Source organism: Plectropomus leopardus, chromosome 17, assembly GCF_026936395.1.
Source record: "Plectropomus leopardus strain MGB_pleo_1.0 chromosome 17, ASM2693639v1, whole genome shotgun sequence".
In the NCBI taxonomy this organism is placed as follows: Eukaryota; Metazoa; Chordata; class Actinopteri; order Perciformes; family Serranidae; genus Plectropomus; species Plectropomus leopardus.
The window spans coordinates 29,023,181-29,039,784 of NC_142192.1; the positions used below are offsets into that span (position 1 = coordinate 29,023,181).

The window sequence follows — 16,604 nt, forward strand, 5'->3', positions numbered from 1 at the left end:
TTATTTTAAAAAATTATAAATATTTGATATTTATGATTAGGACTGATGTTGGTTAAAAAATAATCTCAATGAAAGTAGAAAATAATATTAATGTGTAAAATTTTTTAAGGTTTAATTTTGAAAAGCCCGTTTTGTGCGCAGAGCGATACGAGCGTGTGTGATATTAAAGCGGTGAAGATTATCTGGAGGAACGAGACACTCGAAAACAATGATCCATGTCTAAATGTAAAAACTATAGAGATACTTCAAAGTAATAACAAAAACAAGTCTTTTTTTTCCATTTTATTTGTTACAAACAACATCAAAAGGTGGTCCTTTACTTGCCGGGGAGGATGATGCCGTCATACTGCGGAAAAAAGAGCAGAGAGAAAAAGAAATTAGAAAAATATTACACCATAAATCGACAGTATTTCTGCACAGCATCACACCCAAATAATAGAGAAAAATAAGAGCGCGCACGCCCGACGACACTCACTTTCTGCTGGAACCAGCGCATGGCCTCCTCTTTGCGGATGCGGTGCTTGAAACCGATGCGGCCTCTTTTCCGCTTCTTGTCGGCGATGCTGAAGCCGGGTCTGCCCAGAACCTGAACAGCAAGAGGACGACAGAGGCCGTCAGAGAACCCCAACAGTTTCTCCAGATGAATAAATCATTATCTTTCAACATTTAAAAACTCACTGAATGTCACAAAACTCCGGATATAATGAGACCTATGAACACAACTGCAGTGTTGATTCTCTACAATGAGAAAAGTCGTAAAGACTCTGCAAAACCTGTATTTATTTATATTTGACAAACTAACAGAAATGTTTAAAACCTTTGACAGGTTAAATATTCAGATTAATCAGCTAAAACTTGTGATTTATTTGATTAAATGAAAAATAATCACCTCATTTTCTCAGCACTACATTTATACCACGGATACAAAAAAGTTTGAAACTTTGTACAAGACATCACTGTTTTATGAAAACATCTGTTTGCTGAGTAAGACATTAACCGTTTGACATCTGGAGCGACATCAATGAGCAAATTTATGCAATTTCTTTCAGCGACGTGCAAGAAACTAGAAGACTAAAAAAAAAATAAAATTAAAGCTAGGCGAAAAATTTAAAAACTAGGAAAAAACCCACATAATTATATATACCTAAAATTGTTAGAGAATTACACATTTTAAGCACTATTTTGACTACTTTTGTTTGGTTGTTTTTTTAAAATAACTTCATGGTAATTTTCTCGTGCTTTTTACTAATTTCTTGGTAATTTCGGGGTCATTTCTTGTGAAGTTGCTTCCATGCTTTTGAAAGTAATTCAGCCAGATTACTCAATTTCAAAGAAACAAGTAAACTTTTTGTATCTGCGCCTCTTCAACGTGTCATCCGACCATAATAAAACATTTAAACTAGGACAGGAAGCATTTAACCGATTTCCTGTTGACCAACTTCTGAGAAAGAAGTGCAGCAGCAAGTTTCACTAAATATCACAACAATTACAAATTCACAAGAAATGAATTCAGCTGCAGCACCGGATCTGCAAAACTCAAATCTCGCTTCACTTCAAAGCTTCCATGATTAAAAAAAAACAAAAAACACAGAAGCACAAAGAGATTTTGACCGCGTTTACACACAGAATTGCGCTGTAGGGCCTCAACAAAATCCCGCCCCGCGCTTTCACACGGACCCAAACGACGGCGGCATTACGGGTCGATCACACAAAGATGCGTCGCTAGAAAGTTGCCAGCAAAATCACCGATACCGGGCGCTGCTCTCCTGCTGCTGTGCAAATTTCTCTGCTGGTTTTAGGGTGCGCAGAAAAGTTAAAATATTTTCAACTTTTCCGCTCAAGGTGTGGCGTCGCACTGCTGGTCATTATCACTTTTGGCCACGCACACGCAGCATCGAAGCCGTCTTCAAAATGTGCTTCAGGGCGTTTTTGAAGCGGAGGCTGCTAGCGAGACGCGTCTTGATGTGATTGCACCCTTATTCTGCTCCTGTGTGATTATTTGCTGCAACTTTTCACATTCAAACATCCACCTCTACACACAAAACGTGCGTCAGCAGCACTTTCTGACCAATAACAAACACGTCACACAGATTTATTTAGTCTCAGTTATACGGCAGCTGACCTCGTCCTCTGCTCGGAGTGAGAGGAGCTCAAAGTTTGCGGACATTTACGGCCGATGTTTTTTGTCTTTATTAGCTGCAATTGTTACAGCTTCTTTTTTAATCTCCTGCGGTGGTTCGCACGCATAAACCTGTCATAAAAACGTCACACCCATGACCCCGCGGTGACATCTTCCCAGCTTCACGTTTTCCACAGGCCTCGTTTCTGGGCTGTTATTAACTCTGTTAGCGGCTCAGATGCGAGACCACTCTGACGCTCCTTTCCGCCATCGGACGTTCAATACAGAACGGCGAGGCAGTGTAACGGCATGATATTCCCGCCTTGAACAGGCAGCGTTAAAATGGAAAATTAGTTCCAACAAAAAAAGAGACCGTTGTCTCACCTATAAGCCAGCAGCGGAGGTAGTAACGCCACTGAATCGATGTCTGTGTTAAAAGAGCAGTCGGCAACATTTCATGCGTTCAGCCCAGAACAGGGAAATTAACAAAGCAGCTAGCAGCAGGCAGCAGCTTCTCAAAAGAAGAACCGAAAATGTTAACAAAGTGGAAAAAATTTGGTCGGGGGAGCTCCTTACTCTTCGAGCTGAGGAAGAGATCAGCCACCACGTAACAGCGACCGTAGATAATTGTTTTTGTACACTTGAGGCGACCAATGTTGTGATATAAGCTACACCCTTTTGCTTCCTGGATGCCGGCATGCTGTCTAAAAATCACACTGGAGCTGGATGATGCTACCGTCATTTGTTTCGTTATAAAAAATGCAGAGAAGGACTTCACAGCAGTTTTATTGTGTGATTTCTGTGTAAAAAGAGCTTTTGAGATGCAAAATTAGAGTTCAGACAATTTTCATTCGATTGTGACAAAAACTCTCCAACAATTTATTATCGCTAAGAAGTCTGTATGCACCTATAAACCCACAGGTGTCCACTCTCTGCTCTCACATGAACGGCTTTAGCACCACGTCCTCCAGCAAAAACACCTCCATTCAGCTTCATTTAATATGGGTTTTTTTTTCGGCCACTCACCACGTAGAAGTCCAGTCCGTAGATGCCGATGCTGGGGTCGTACTTGATGCCCAGATCGATGTGCTCCTGGATACCGAAGCCGAAGTTTCCGGTATCGGAGAAGTTGTTCTTTCTCAACTCGTACTCGCGCACCTGGAAGCAATAAAATATTCATATAACCTTAAAACAAATGCTGGAAATGTAACTATTAACAGCCTCAGTGCTTAAGAGCGTTAACAGCACAATAACATCTCCGATCTTTAATTTGTCCACATGCATTTTGTTTTTGGAATAATTTTGGATAATGACAAAACCCAAGCCACGGTGAACACTGTACTCACAAGCCTGAATATGAAGCAAAATATTGTTTTTTTTTACAATGTGAGCATGATACCTTTTTCCTGTACCATGTCCTTTACCCGAAACTTTAAGTTAAAGTGTAACAAAAACGGTCTGAAATCAGCTCTGAAACTACTTTTAACAGACATCTGTAATTATACTGAACATTTCTGAGTATTCATATTATAAACATGAAAGGGAAACGCCATCCTTTAACTGATCGACCGCCGATCGTTTGACAGGACTCTGAGAAATGTAAACAAATAACGACTTTCTGACCTTGAGTCCTTTCTCGAGGATCTCCTCTGCTTTGGCTCCACGGACGGTACAGTGGACAGCAATCTTTTCATTTCTGCGGATACCGAAGGATCGCACAGTGTAGCGGGCTGTAAAAAGAAAACAAACGGGTAAATACAGTAATGTGACATCCATAAACTATAATATTTACAATCCGTTTCACAGTTTCATCACGTCAACTTTTCGCAGTTTTACTGTGACTGCCAGCTGATCGTCTCATATTAAACAGCTCGAGGAATGTGCGTTATTCTGCTTCTTCATCACGTTGGACGAAACATTACTCAGGCCGTGTCTACATGTCTACAGATTTTTGTTTTAAAATGGTTATTTTCCTACTGTTTTTAAAAAACAATTCTATCCACACAACCTTCATTTCACAAAATATCTCCATCCATACTAAACGGCAAAAACAACCCAAAAGCGTGCCGGCGTTAGCCGTCTACCACGTTTTCTCCCGTCGATCATTGCAGCAGTACAAGAATAGAAATAAGTGCAGGTAAGCATAGAAGTTAGTGGTGTTAAATAATAAAAGATAATAGAGTGATGAAGTAATGCGTCCTAAAATGCAGAAGTCTGTTGGCCTTTCAGCACGTCCAGTTCCCTCATCTTAAAGTCTATGGGATTTTTTCTAAGGGTTTTCAGTAAAATGCCTTAAATCAGGTCTATGGTTAACACAGGCTAAAGATACTGAGACATTATATTCTGCAATATAAAATACCTCTGCTTAAACCTGATTTACGAACTTTAGAGGTTTAACTCGTCTTAAAAAAGGCGGTTGCCAACAAGTGGCTACATGGGACAACAGTATGTCATCCCAGCGGACATAAACTCATTAAAGCCCCTCGTGTCCACCTTTACAGAGTCGCACTCGATTGTGTTTATAGTGGTGACGTTTAAGTTTTTGCTTCTCAAATTCATTTACGCTTCAAAACACAAAAGTGGTGTTCATCTGTGAAGATTATCACGCTGAAAAGTTTCATAAACTTTCATAAAATGTGCTTCAGGGCGTTTTTGAAGCGGAGGCTGCTAGCGAGACGCGTCTTGATGTGATTGCACCCTTATTCTGCTCCTGTGTGATTATTCGCTGCAACTTTTCACATTCAAACATCCACCTCTACACACAAAACTGTGTGTCATCACAGAGCTTATTTTTGGCAATAACCGAAAAACCCATTCAAAAATCCCTTTAGGATTTTGGAACCAGTGCGGTGCTAACTTCCTGCTTCCTGTCCTACAAAAATACATCATAGCTTCACGCTCTGTAACGTGCTGGCTCCCTAAACCTGAACTCGACTAACTCAAACCTTTGAGCCCTAAAGTGAACACTTCCGCTGCTCCTACCTTAGTTTTCCCTCCACACACGAACACAAACAAATAAATCCAGGCGGAGACAAAGGCACTGACCCTTGGAGAAGACGGGGGTCTGCCCGGTGAGCTGCTCCAGCACCTTCGCGGCTCTGGTCAGTCTGTCTCCGCTCTCACCGACGCAGATGTTCAGGCACAGCTTGCGGATGCGAAGCTCTCTCATGGGGTTCTCCTTCTTCTCACCCTGGTCCTGAAGAAACCCAAAATAAAGGGTTAAAATAACACCACAGACGAGTGACTGCACATACCAGAAGAGCACAGGGACACCTGAAGTTTGACACCTGGTCAGCCGCTGCTGCCATGTTGACTTCACCTCCGGACGTTAGCCTGCTGACAGCTAACAGCTAAACCGTACGGCTCAAAGACTAACCAGAAAACTCAAATTTCAGGGTTGAAAATATAAATTATGATTATGTGTAGATCCACGCGCTCTGACAGTTAATCTGTGTCCTAAAATCGACCCCCGGCAGTGCGGGACCGTCACACGCCGGCCGGGAACATGTCCGTACATATCCCCGCTGCTGTTAGCATGTTAGCATCCACACAGAGCACATAAGAGCCAGCAAATTTAACTCTTTTACACAATAAAATCTAATATAACATACTTAAAAGCCCCTGCTGTGTAACCGCAGTGTCATCATATCAGCTGTATTATCGTCATTAATGAAAGAATCTCACTTAAAGTTTACGGGCGAGATTTTTCTCACGGAGCTAGCATGTTAGCATCGCTCGTTTCTGTAATTTAAACGTTTTTTATTGCTTTTACAGCGTAAATAATAATTGTATTTATTGCTTCATGGTGTATATTAAGTCTCTGAACGTCAAATATCGGCCAGGATGGCTCCACAGCTCAGATGATTGCGGATTTCAACCACAACTTGACATTTGTTCGCCATCGTACGATGTGAGACCGTACTCACCGCCATGTTGGATCACTTGAAGAGGACGTTACGCTTCCGGTGAGGGGCTTTTATAGCGCAGTGTTCATCGCAAATAAGCTCGGGGAAACATCGTAGATTAAAGCGAGGGTTCCGGTTTACGGCACGAAAAGCAAAATATTAGCGTAAAGAAATACATAAATTAACGAATTGAATAACGTTATTATAATTGAATCAAATGTAAATGCCTTATTCACTGTGGTATGTTTTAAATATTTTTATATTTTATTTTATTTATTATGTCCTACCTACGGACCTCTCTGAGCCAAATATTTATGTTTTATACTAATTAATTTTTTTGAAAGATCCATTTATTAAAAGACCAGTTTCTGCTTATTTCGTATGTTGTTCTTGTTTTTGTTTCTTCTAAAAGTAAATCACTTTAAATTACATTCAGTTTGTTTGAAAGGTGCTATATAGATCCAATCTGATGGATTGATTTTAATTTCATATTTTAAACTAAGTTTCGAAATGACAAATAAATCTCCCATGTCCCTTTAATTACTGTTACTAAATAACAGAATTTTAGTTAAATTGATAAAATAATGTCACATTTATATCATGCAGTCATGCAGTATATGTTCATTGCTAGTTTTTCTTTTATGATGTATTCATTGATTTTCACTTTTACAAGTTAAACAAGTAACAACAAGTTATATTATGAAATGCAGAGGAAAAAAATGTTCAAAAAAATATATATGTATTACATTTCATACAAGAAATTCATCCCAACATGCTTTACATGAAAGAAATTACACACAATAAGTGCTTCGCATCAAAACACATAGAAGACAAAAAGACATAATAAAACCTGCACATATAAACAAACAAGTCCAACCAAACTGTTCTGGTTTCAAAGGGATAAAATCAAACATTATAAACCGTTAAAATCTTGTTTTTTATTACCATGGAAAATATGATATTTGATATAATCGCTGATCAATGAAAATCGATACGGAGTAATGCGTTTCATTTCCTAATTTAACCTAATTCAGACACTCTGTGAAAAGTGCGTCTGCAGTATTTCATATATGCAGTGTGCTTCCTCGTTTCTTATCAATAACTTATCCAACAGGACACATAAACAGCAGCTGCAGCAAATATCAGGAGCAGCATATTTTTAAAAGCAGCGTTCAGGGACGTCACTGCAGTCAGTATGGACGACTGATCAGCAGCTGTCTCAAAAGACTGATCAGCAGCTGTCTCAAAGGACTGATCAGCAAAGGAGATATCCTCCACGAGACCCATTAGTCTCAGCGGAGGGACGGGAGCTGGAGGCTTCAGCAGCGGCAGGCCCTCCCTCCTCTGCTCCTCCAAGGCGCAGGTGAGGAAAGCCAGCGCTTTCCTGGGGAAGACGGCCGGGGAGAAGAGGTTGCAGGAGGGAACGAAGAAGTGAGGGAGGACGGCTGTGCGAGCGTGGGCCTCCAGATCGCCGAGGAGGTGCAGGAAGCAGGTGGGGAGCTGCTGGCGAGCCCACATGGAGTCACTGAACCTGAAAAACATCAGAGGAATGACTGGAAGAGAAATGAAAACACTGACAGATTTAATAGTGGTTACTGCTGATGGTTTACAAATTAAAAAAAATATATATATATTATTATTATTATTATTATTATTAATAACAACAATAATAATAATAAAAAGCACGCACATCCAGACGACAAAAATACGACATGCAGGACAAGAGATATTTTAAATTTCGCCTTTCAGATGTTAACAGATATTCATAAATCTCAGAGCCCAGAGTGGTGTCTTTAAATAGTTTACTTGTCTCCAACAGTCCAAAGAGATTTAATTCATAATTATATAAAAAGCAGAAAATGTTCATATATAAAGGAGCTTGAAAAAGAGACTTTTTAGCACCTGTGTTGCTTGATAAATTACTTAAACAATTATAAAAAAAAATATTTATAAATTCATGCTCTGTGCCAAAGCCTCCGTTAATCCTTCTGTGCTTACATACATTTATTATTTGTGAGGCTGCAACCTATATCTTTTTCTGTTATTGATTCATTCTTGGCTTATTTCTTTAAATTAACTGATTAGTCGTTTTGTAAAATGGCAGAAAACAGTGAAAAATGTGGATCATAGACTCTAACAAGAAGTCTTTAAACCTGCAATAACCGAATCTTTTGGCCACTTTAAATGTAAAAATCCAAAGATATTCAATGTACAATGATTCGACTGTAATCACAGTACAAAAACACCACTAACACAGCTACTACTGGTAATATGATGCTTCGGTGCTGCTGTTACAACCGCTGCTTACTTCTGCACTGCACTATTTTTCTATATGCTTCAATTTTGGTAATTTCGTTTATGTTTCTTCATGCTAATGCTTTTATCTTGTAGCACTTTGAGATTTGTTTCTAATGTAAGTTGCAGTACAAACAAAACCTATTATTGTTATTATTAACTTAAAGTGCTCCTGTTTCCATTCCTCGGGTGATAATAATAACAATGATATTTTAATAATCAGAGTACCTGATGGACAGGGTGTGGAGGAAGGCGGTCTTCCCGTGGTACGAGCAGAGGTCATCCAGCTCTTTGGGGAAACGTTGTTTCAGGCCTTCAATCAGAGACTTGAGGAGCATCAAACACTGTTTACTGTCAGAGAGAAGATTAAACCATTTATTGGAGGAAAAACTGTTAATTCAAAATGTATATGTTGTCCTTTACAAAATGTTATGACACCTATTCATCGATTTAAAAACTTGAAAAGTTTCAGTCGGAGATTGTTTTGGTGTCTTGTAACTTAATTATTGTTGACTCTGAAGGCCAGTCGGTCCCAACTGGTGGGTCAAAGTCCAAAAGTGGATTGTGGGTCCATTCTGTCCGCAAAGGACTCGTGAACGTGTCAAGTTTGTAAAATACACCCTTTATTTTGAAGTACAGTAAATCTGTGGCACAGAGCTTTTATTTTGAAATGCCGTTTCTGTGTATTCTTGCCACATGTTTTATTTCTTTGTGTCCTCAGCCAACATGTTGAATACATTTTGTGAAATAAAATTGGTCATCATATTGTGTGGACCTTGAACCAATGGCTGAAGAGAAATCTGGACCCTGTGATTTCTAACATTTTATAATTCGACCTTTGTAAAGGGCTAATAAGTTACAAATAATTATTTTATTGATGGTTCAATAAATAGTTTATGATTTATTCTTATAGATCAGTTATAAATTATTAATAAAAACTAATTTTTGGGTTGTCATGTTGTAAAAAAAATCCTTTATTTTGGCTGGTAATTCACTTATTCATGTAAGTAATTCATTAATAAAGGTTCATCTTTAACAAATCATCAAGTCTGTAGTTATAGATGTCAATAGTCATTATTAAAAAGGGGTTTTAAATATCAAGTTTTAAGCGGACAGTATTCATAAGCTAATAAATGAGTCATCTGCAGCCATTTTCTAGAAAAAAATGGTCAGATTTTTATAAACTGGCCACCCATAAGATGTTCTTAATATTCTGCTTCATAAAGCATTACTAAAATGATTTCTTTTTTTATTAATTAACTCATCCATTAATTCCAGCTTTAAAACTCGTTATATAGAGTGTTTTAATGGGACTCCATACATGCTGAAGCTTTCACCAGTTGCCTTTTTGAAGCACTTTTATCAACATGTTGTTTTTCAGATAAAAAACAGACACAAATAATTAGATGAATAAAGACGTTCATGTTCAGGACGATGTGGAAAGAAACGGCTCAGAGTCTCACCGGCAGCATTTGGTGGCTTTGCTCTCACAGCAGGTTTTCTTGTTTCCATGGCTTGTGATGATTTTCTTTTCGATGTGGGAGAAAGAAATCCTCCAACTCTCTGTGACAGAAAAACAAAAACCTGAGTGGACAATGTCACCATACAAATACATGTCTTAACTTTGGGGAATTTACACATTGAAGACAAGGACAGGCACTAAAACTTTGTCCAGTGGTCTCCAAATGATGGGTCGAGCTCCTCAAAAGGGTCACAAGATTAATGTGAGGAGTCCTGAAATTTTTAATTTAAGAGGAAAAACAAAGATCTGCTTCATAAATCTCTCCCCATGTTCAGACCTTTCTCTAATCTTTAATTTTTCTCTAAAATGTGGGAAATTTAGAGGGGAAATGTCTCATAGATGCAGCTGTATCATTAAACTTCATTCTTTCAGAGTCGTTGTTTCGTCTCTCACCTTTGGCGTCCTCGCTGAGGTTTCGTCCTTTGAGTCTCTTTGGTACAAAGTAACACGGTAAACTTCTGATTTCTTGGCGAACCTTCTTTCCCAGCCACTTGTCCACATCTGGACCGTTTCGCACAGCGAGCGGCCAGCCCTGAGAGGAGTGAATCTGCATACAGGAACAAGGACAAGCGTTATATTAAGTATAATACTACCTCTACTAATGTTATCTACCTCTGCCATTACATTAGTGCAAAGTAGCACTAATTTTACTCATCTTCTACTTCTACTTATTACTCAGACTACCTTTATATTAATTACCTACAACACTGTTACTACAGGCTGAGGAAGTATGCACATCTTTAACATAGGTAACATAAAAACTACAAGTAATTTACAAGTAAACACACATATGAATTATTCAGTATACACATGCACTTTACTTAAGTAAAATTTAAAGTTACTTTACTTGAGTATTTCTAGTTTATGTTACTAAACACTTCTACTCCATGATTCCAAGAGGAAATATTGCACTTTCTATTCCACCTAATTTTAAAATGTTAGTTACTATGTATTACCTCGAAATTTTGGAGCTTAACCAATACAAAGAAATGAATCATTGGAGCCAAAATTCAAAGGTCAAGTGTGTAAAATTTAGGGGGATTTAGTGGCATCTAGCAGCCAGGACTGCAGTTCGCAACCAGCTGAGACACACGTGAACATTTTTTCTATTTTTGCCTTATTTTCTGCCCCCCCCCCCAAAAGCAATCAAACCGATTTGCTCCGTTTTCAAAGGGTAAAATATCTTGTGAAAGGCGTCTGAACACAGCACAAGAAAACTGATGCCGATGTAGGTTTTAAAGGGTTAAACTAGTAAAAACACTGAATAAGGTAGTTTCGCACAGTGTTTTTTCAACACTCTCGACACACAGGAGCTGTTAACTACGAGGTCGACACTAAGACATGAATGGCCTCGTCTATACACAGAAGATATAATAAGAATACTTATTATATTATATTCTATTTCTGCAAATATCCCCCTAAATCCTACAAACTGAACTTTTAAGATCAGTTTTATAAGAATAGTTTAAACATTCCTGATGAAGGTCCAGAGTGACCAAAACGTCACTGTGATCAGTAAATTGTGAAGCTGAGCACCAGCGGGCAGCTGCAGCGACTTTTCCCAAGATTCAAAAGATACTTTTTAACCAATACTCTTGCATCTGAGATAGTTGGACATGTGAATATCTACTTTGAATGTGAGCAAATGTGTTTGTAAAACTGTTACCTCCAGAGCAGGAACCAGGTCCACAGAGATCAGCTCGTCAATGTTGTTTTCAGTCCTGCACAGAGACAAAGTCACAGCCGGCGAGTACGGTCGCTTCCTGTTCACTATCCAGCGACAGCATTCATCAGGCACTGGAAACAAGGAAACATGAGTACAGAAAGTTATTCAGGTTCCCAAAGTTTAATGGAGATAGACAAAAAGAAAAAAGAAAAAGTAAGAAACTAGAATTACGGCCTCACGGCTGTAAACCTCCGCAAACCACTAATTCAGTATCTGACTAAATGTCGTCCTTTCTCAGATACGGTGCTGACTAATGGCCAGAAAAGTGTTTTAGTGTTTTTGAAAAACATGATGATGGTGAAGTTTATCTTTGACCTTTTAGATGTCAAATGTAATAATTTAATCATTATATCCTATTAGACATTTGTGTGACATTTTGTCATAATTACTGTATGAACCCTCGAGTATGGTCATGTTTGTGAGGTTACGCTGACCTTTGACTCTACCAGTTTCTAATCAGTTCCATGTTGCCGAATTTCAACACAAACACAGAGAACATAATGAAAAAAACAGATGTATTGTTTATGAGATATGATGGCGTCAAACTGTTGAGCTGCTGGTTACAATCTCATTTAACAATGGCTCCTGATTTTGACTCAAGCACTAATTTGCTCCTGGTAACTTTTTTATTTTTTTGCACCCTTTATTTAAGCCTATTTGTACAAAATAGTGATTTCTACATCATCGCTTGTCTGCTAAGATGAAGACTTCAAGGCACAGTTCAATTTTTTTTGAGGTGGGCCGTATGGGTCACTTCAGTCAGTCTACTTCCATGTACAGACGGATGGAAAACTCAGAAAATAATGCCTTTGGCCACAGCTATTGCTTGCCCGGAGGATGTTAAATCATGACACCTCCAACTCTGCTGACTGTGCAAAGACAGAAAGCAGAGAGAGAAACCAGGTGCTTGTCAGCAGGTAAGAGATGACAGTGATGTTCAAACCTTTGTAGGTCTTGAGGAACTTGCGGACCAGGCGGTGTGTCTCACTCAGGATCTTGCTTGATGAGAGGGTGCGCTCGTTCTCCACAACAAAGCCACGTATGGGGCTCCGAGTGGGTCGGGCAAGATCGATCCGGTAGAAGAGGCCATCGTCGAGATTCGTCATGGTGAAACGTGACGGAGCCTGAAGCTTCAGCATCATGTCGAACTCATCGGGGATGTGGATCTGAGATTCAAAACAGAGACAGTGGCACTTGTTTATCTTGCATCCACTTTTCTGTGCTGTCCGTCATGCAAAACTTATTTAATTTAATAACTTTTTAAAATTGTGGCAGGATATTATGGGCTTAGTGTTTCTCATGACCTCACCTTAACTTTCTCAAAATAGCTGCCGGTGTTGAGGAAGTCAGCTGACTGGAAGAAAGGCTGATCGACGTTGTTCCGCAGGAACTTCAGGAAGTTGTCTCGGAAATCGTTGACCACCTCTGCGGCCCAGCGGCGGTCTGTCTGCCGGATCTTGAGGTCTTTAGCGTTGTTTTTGATCCAGCTGATCAGCTCTGGGGAGATGGAGACCAACTCCTTGTCCGCTCTGGATTCCTCCTCTGCAAAGAGATGAGGACGAGACTTAGGGACTGTATATTTATGACAAAAACTGTCCTTAAGAACAAATTTGAGATACTTGTATCTAACTTGAGTATTTCCATTTAATGCAACTATTTCTACTCAATCTTTGAAGGAAATATTGTGCTTTTTACTGTACTACATTCATCTGAAAGCTTTGGTTTCTTGTAAGAGTGCTGTTTTCAACCCCGTCCTGTCCAGTGAAAATGTTCCTCCAAATTTAGTGATTTTGGTTTTTAATGCTTGTGATAAACTGACAGAGGTGGGACCAAGTAAGAACAAATACATCTCAAGTCTTTACACTCAAGTCAAGACAGAAAAGTGCTGGAAATGAACAGCGTTAATGTCAGCTGGTTCAAGAGATGAGGGGAAATTAATTAATTTGTTGCACAATTTTAAGTAACATCCTTTTTGATCTCTGCACTGGGGGGAAGGTTTCAAGTATTTTCAAGTCATAGGGCTCAAGTCCAAGTGAAGTAACAAGTCACTGGTTTTTAAGTGCAAGCAGTGTTGCAACAAGTCGTTTTTGATTTTGTCAAGTTGAGTATAAATCTAAATCTAACTCTCCTTCTTTTTATTTTTATAAGCTAAATAAACCTTCTTGGATCAGCTGTAAAATATATCGTCACAAAGCTGAAAACAAAAGCAAGGTTCTCACAGCACAGACAAACGAACATATGATGTTCTTATAATATTGTGGATTGCTATTGATAAAACTACCCAACACTGTATAAAAGAGTTAAAATGACATCGACAGCAGTAAAATGCAACATATACATACTATAAGTGCAGCAGTAAAATTAATCAAAAAAACCTTAAAACTCAAACAAATTTAAAATGCAGCATTACCTGCTGGTTGTTGCTGCTGAACTCTCTGCCTCTGTTTTGGTAGTTTGGGTTGTGGAGGACTCGAGTCTTCTCTGATGGCACCTTTAAGCTGCTTCACTTCAGTCAGACCACCCTTCACATCTCTGTCCACTGCGTCCATAACTCACTCGTCTCAACCTTGAAAGTTTATGTACAGAAAAACAGGAAAATCTGTTACTGAAGTACACCCGCCAACCATATATACTGATATACTATAAGACAGCTTTATAGATAAATAGATAGATAATTAGCTCACCTGTGTTAGAGAAGCTTCTGTTGCAATCAAAGTTTGTCTTTCCGTCTCTCCAGCTCTATCCAGTATATTTGCTTTCACTTTCAGTTTCCATGAAACACAACCTGAGGATAATGTCTGCCTCCTCCTCCTCCTCCCCAGTTGATTAATTCATTGCTGCATTAATATTCACTTTACAAACAGAGAAAAAGTTACAGCTCCACCCATGAATAATGACGCTGTGTAACTCCCATTTTGGGCCAGCCAGTTTCACCAGTGTGTTTCTGTATCACATTACAACAAGTCAGACCTTTTTGATTAGTCAGTTTACGTAGGCGTTCATCTGTTGAATGTGAGCTAAAAAACTAGGTTGCCATTTATGACAATATCATATGACAAGTCACAAATACACATGTGAACCACTAAAACTGTACTTTTATGAAGACCCACGATCACCTCAGACTCTGCAGAGGAAAACAGTAAATTATCTTATTGGTCTTTCAAAAGACGGTGCAGTAATGAGCATTAAATAAAACCAAAGAAACTATAAAACTTTACAATCAACAACTGTATGTGGTGCAAATGGGGGTAGTAAATGGGCTGAAAAATGGGCCCTATACAGGACTGTCCACAGGTGGCCCCATGCCAAGTTCCCACATTGGTGGGTTTATCAAAATGGGCCTAAGATAAGATGCCCATTTTGGGCCATAAACACCCAGGTAACCTTGGATTAGCAATGCAGGGCCCACTTTGGTAAACCCATCCATTTGGACAGTTGGCATGGAGCCAATATGGAAGCTGTGGACAGTCCCATTTAGAGTCAATTTTCAGCCCATTTGTTACACGTTTGCTGAGAAACTGCGTGATTGTCCTACCATGGAGGTAAACAGAACCAATATTGAGTGGTGGGCCACATATAGTACATTTGAAGAACAAGCTGTGGGCTGGTTAAAATTAGCCGTGATTGGCCCATAAGCTGAACTTTGAATATATAACATACAACACGTCAGAAAATACCCCACACATGAATTATGAATTATGTGTCTTAAAAAAAGGTGGTTCTTTAGTGGCCAAATGAGACCACAGAACGTCTCCACGCCAAACGCAGCTTTACAGCCTTGTTGTGGTGTCAACGCTAAATTATGCAACCCTGGTATTTGTTTACAGCCTAACGTTAGCGTTTTACTTCTGGAAGGTGCAATTTGCTGAGCAAAATGTAAACATTTTGGGTTTTTTTTGTTTAAATGTAATAAAGTATGTAAGCAAACTTCATATAAGTAGATTTTTTTTTCATTTTCTCTGTATTTTTATGATTGTTGTTATCATTATCTTTTCCTGTTATTATTATGATGTTTTTATTGCTCTAGTATATATTATTATTGTATTATTGTGGGTTTACTTCAAATGATCAAAAAACCCAATTAACATAATTTAAAGAATAAAAAATAAAAAAAGATTTGTTTACCATCAATCCCGTAAATTTTTTGACGAGGGAACGAGGGCAATGCGTCAGCCTATAGAAAACCCTCACCCCTGAGGCACTCTTCATGCTGATGTTTGGCATGTTTATGTTATTACATTATGTTAATGTAACATTTATTTTATTTTATATATATTATTTTCACCAATAGGGATGTGTAGGCCGACATGGAAGTTAGCGTAGCTCTGGTTCCCTTTCCAAAAAGTCTCTGTGATTTTTCACTGGATTCTGGATTATTGTAGGAAAAAAACTGTGGCAAACACATTTACGATACTTGTTTTGCTACATGTTTTGTTCAGCAAGATAATGTTAATACACAAACGCCACTGTCATGATTTTTGAAGCCAAAATGAAATCACCAGAAGTAAAAAGCTAACTTAAAGCTATGATTGAACCGCACAATGGTCACATGACAACAAGGCTGTAAAGCCGCGTTCAGCAGCACGGCGTGATACGTTCTGGTGCCTCATAAAGTCACCTGTTAGCATCTGTCATTTTTAAGACACATGAAAACTTCAAAGTTCGGAGTGGGGTATTTATGAACGTATTTTATGTTGTAGAACAAAATGTGAAAGTCTCTTTATTGAAGGCCACTAACCAGAAACCCATCCAAAAACCCAAGGCTTCTCTGGTTTGAAAGACTCATTACTTGGACAGTCTATTTGGTCATAAACCAAAGTGTTGAGCTTACTTTGACCTGATGATGGCGCTACAGGAAAAGTCAGAGGATCATTAAAGTGACGCCAGTTCATCCCTTGAAAAACACACTTAGATGTGTACCAAATTTAATGGCAACCTGTCCTACAGTTGTTGAGACATTTCACTCAACACCACAAACATCGACAAACGACAAACATCGAACACATGACCGTCCATACAACAGCTGTGAAGACATTT

General features: G+C 38.9%; 2 protein-coding genes across 2 annotated transcripts; both read right to left on the minus strand.

The window, feature by feature from the left end:
* Positions 1-267: 267 nt before the first annotated feature.
* On the minus strand, positions 268-5,442 carry rpl11 (ribosomal protein L11). Its single transcript, XM_042507024.2, has 6 exons — positions 5,407-5,442; positions 5,165-5,315; positions 3,743-3,849; positions 3,146-3,277; positions 476-586; positions 268-346 (listed from the first exon to the last, which is right to left on the minus strand). The coding sequence occupies exons 1-6, from the start codon at positions 5,425-5,427 to the stop codon at positions 317-319; spliced, it is 552 nt and encodes a 183-aa protein (XP_042362958.1). The 5' UTR covers positions 5,428-5,442; the 3' UTR covers positions 268-316.
* Positions 5,443-6,644: 1,202 nt separating this feature from the next.
* Positions 6,645-14,389, minus strand: LOC121958065 (cyclic GMP-AMP synthase). The gene is made up of 9 exons (XM_042506922.2): positions 14,252-14,389; positions 13,978-14,133; positions 12,877-13,109; positions 12,511-12,733; positions 11,508-11,638; positions 10,235-10,388; positions 9,783-9,882; positions 8,548-8,670; positions 6,645-7,555 (listed from the first exon to the last, which is right to left on the minus strand). The coding sequence occupies exons 2-9, from the start codon at positions 14,114-14,116 to the stop codon at positions 7,120-7,122; spliced, it is 1,539 nt and encodes a 512-aa protein (XP_042362856.2). The 5' UTR covers positions 14,117-14,133; positions 14,252-14,389; the 3' UTR covers positions 6,645-7,119.
* Positions 14,390-16,604: the final 2,215 nt, after the last annotated feature.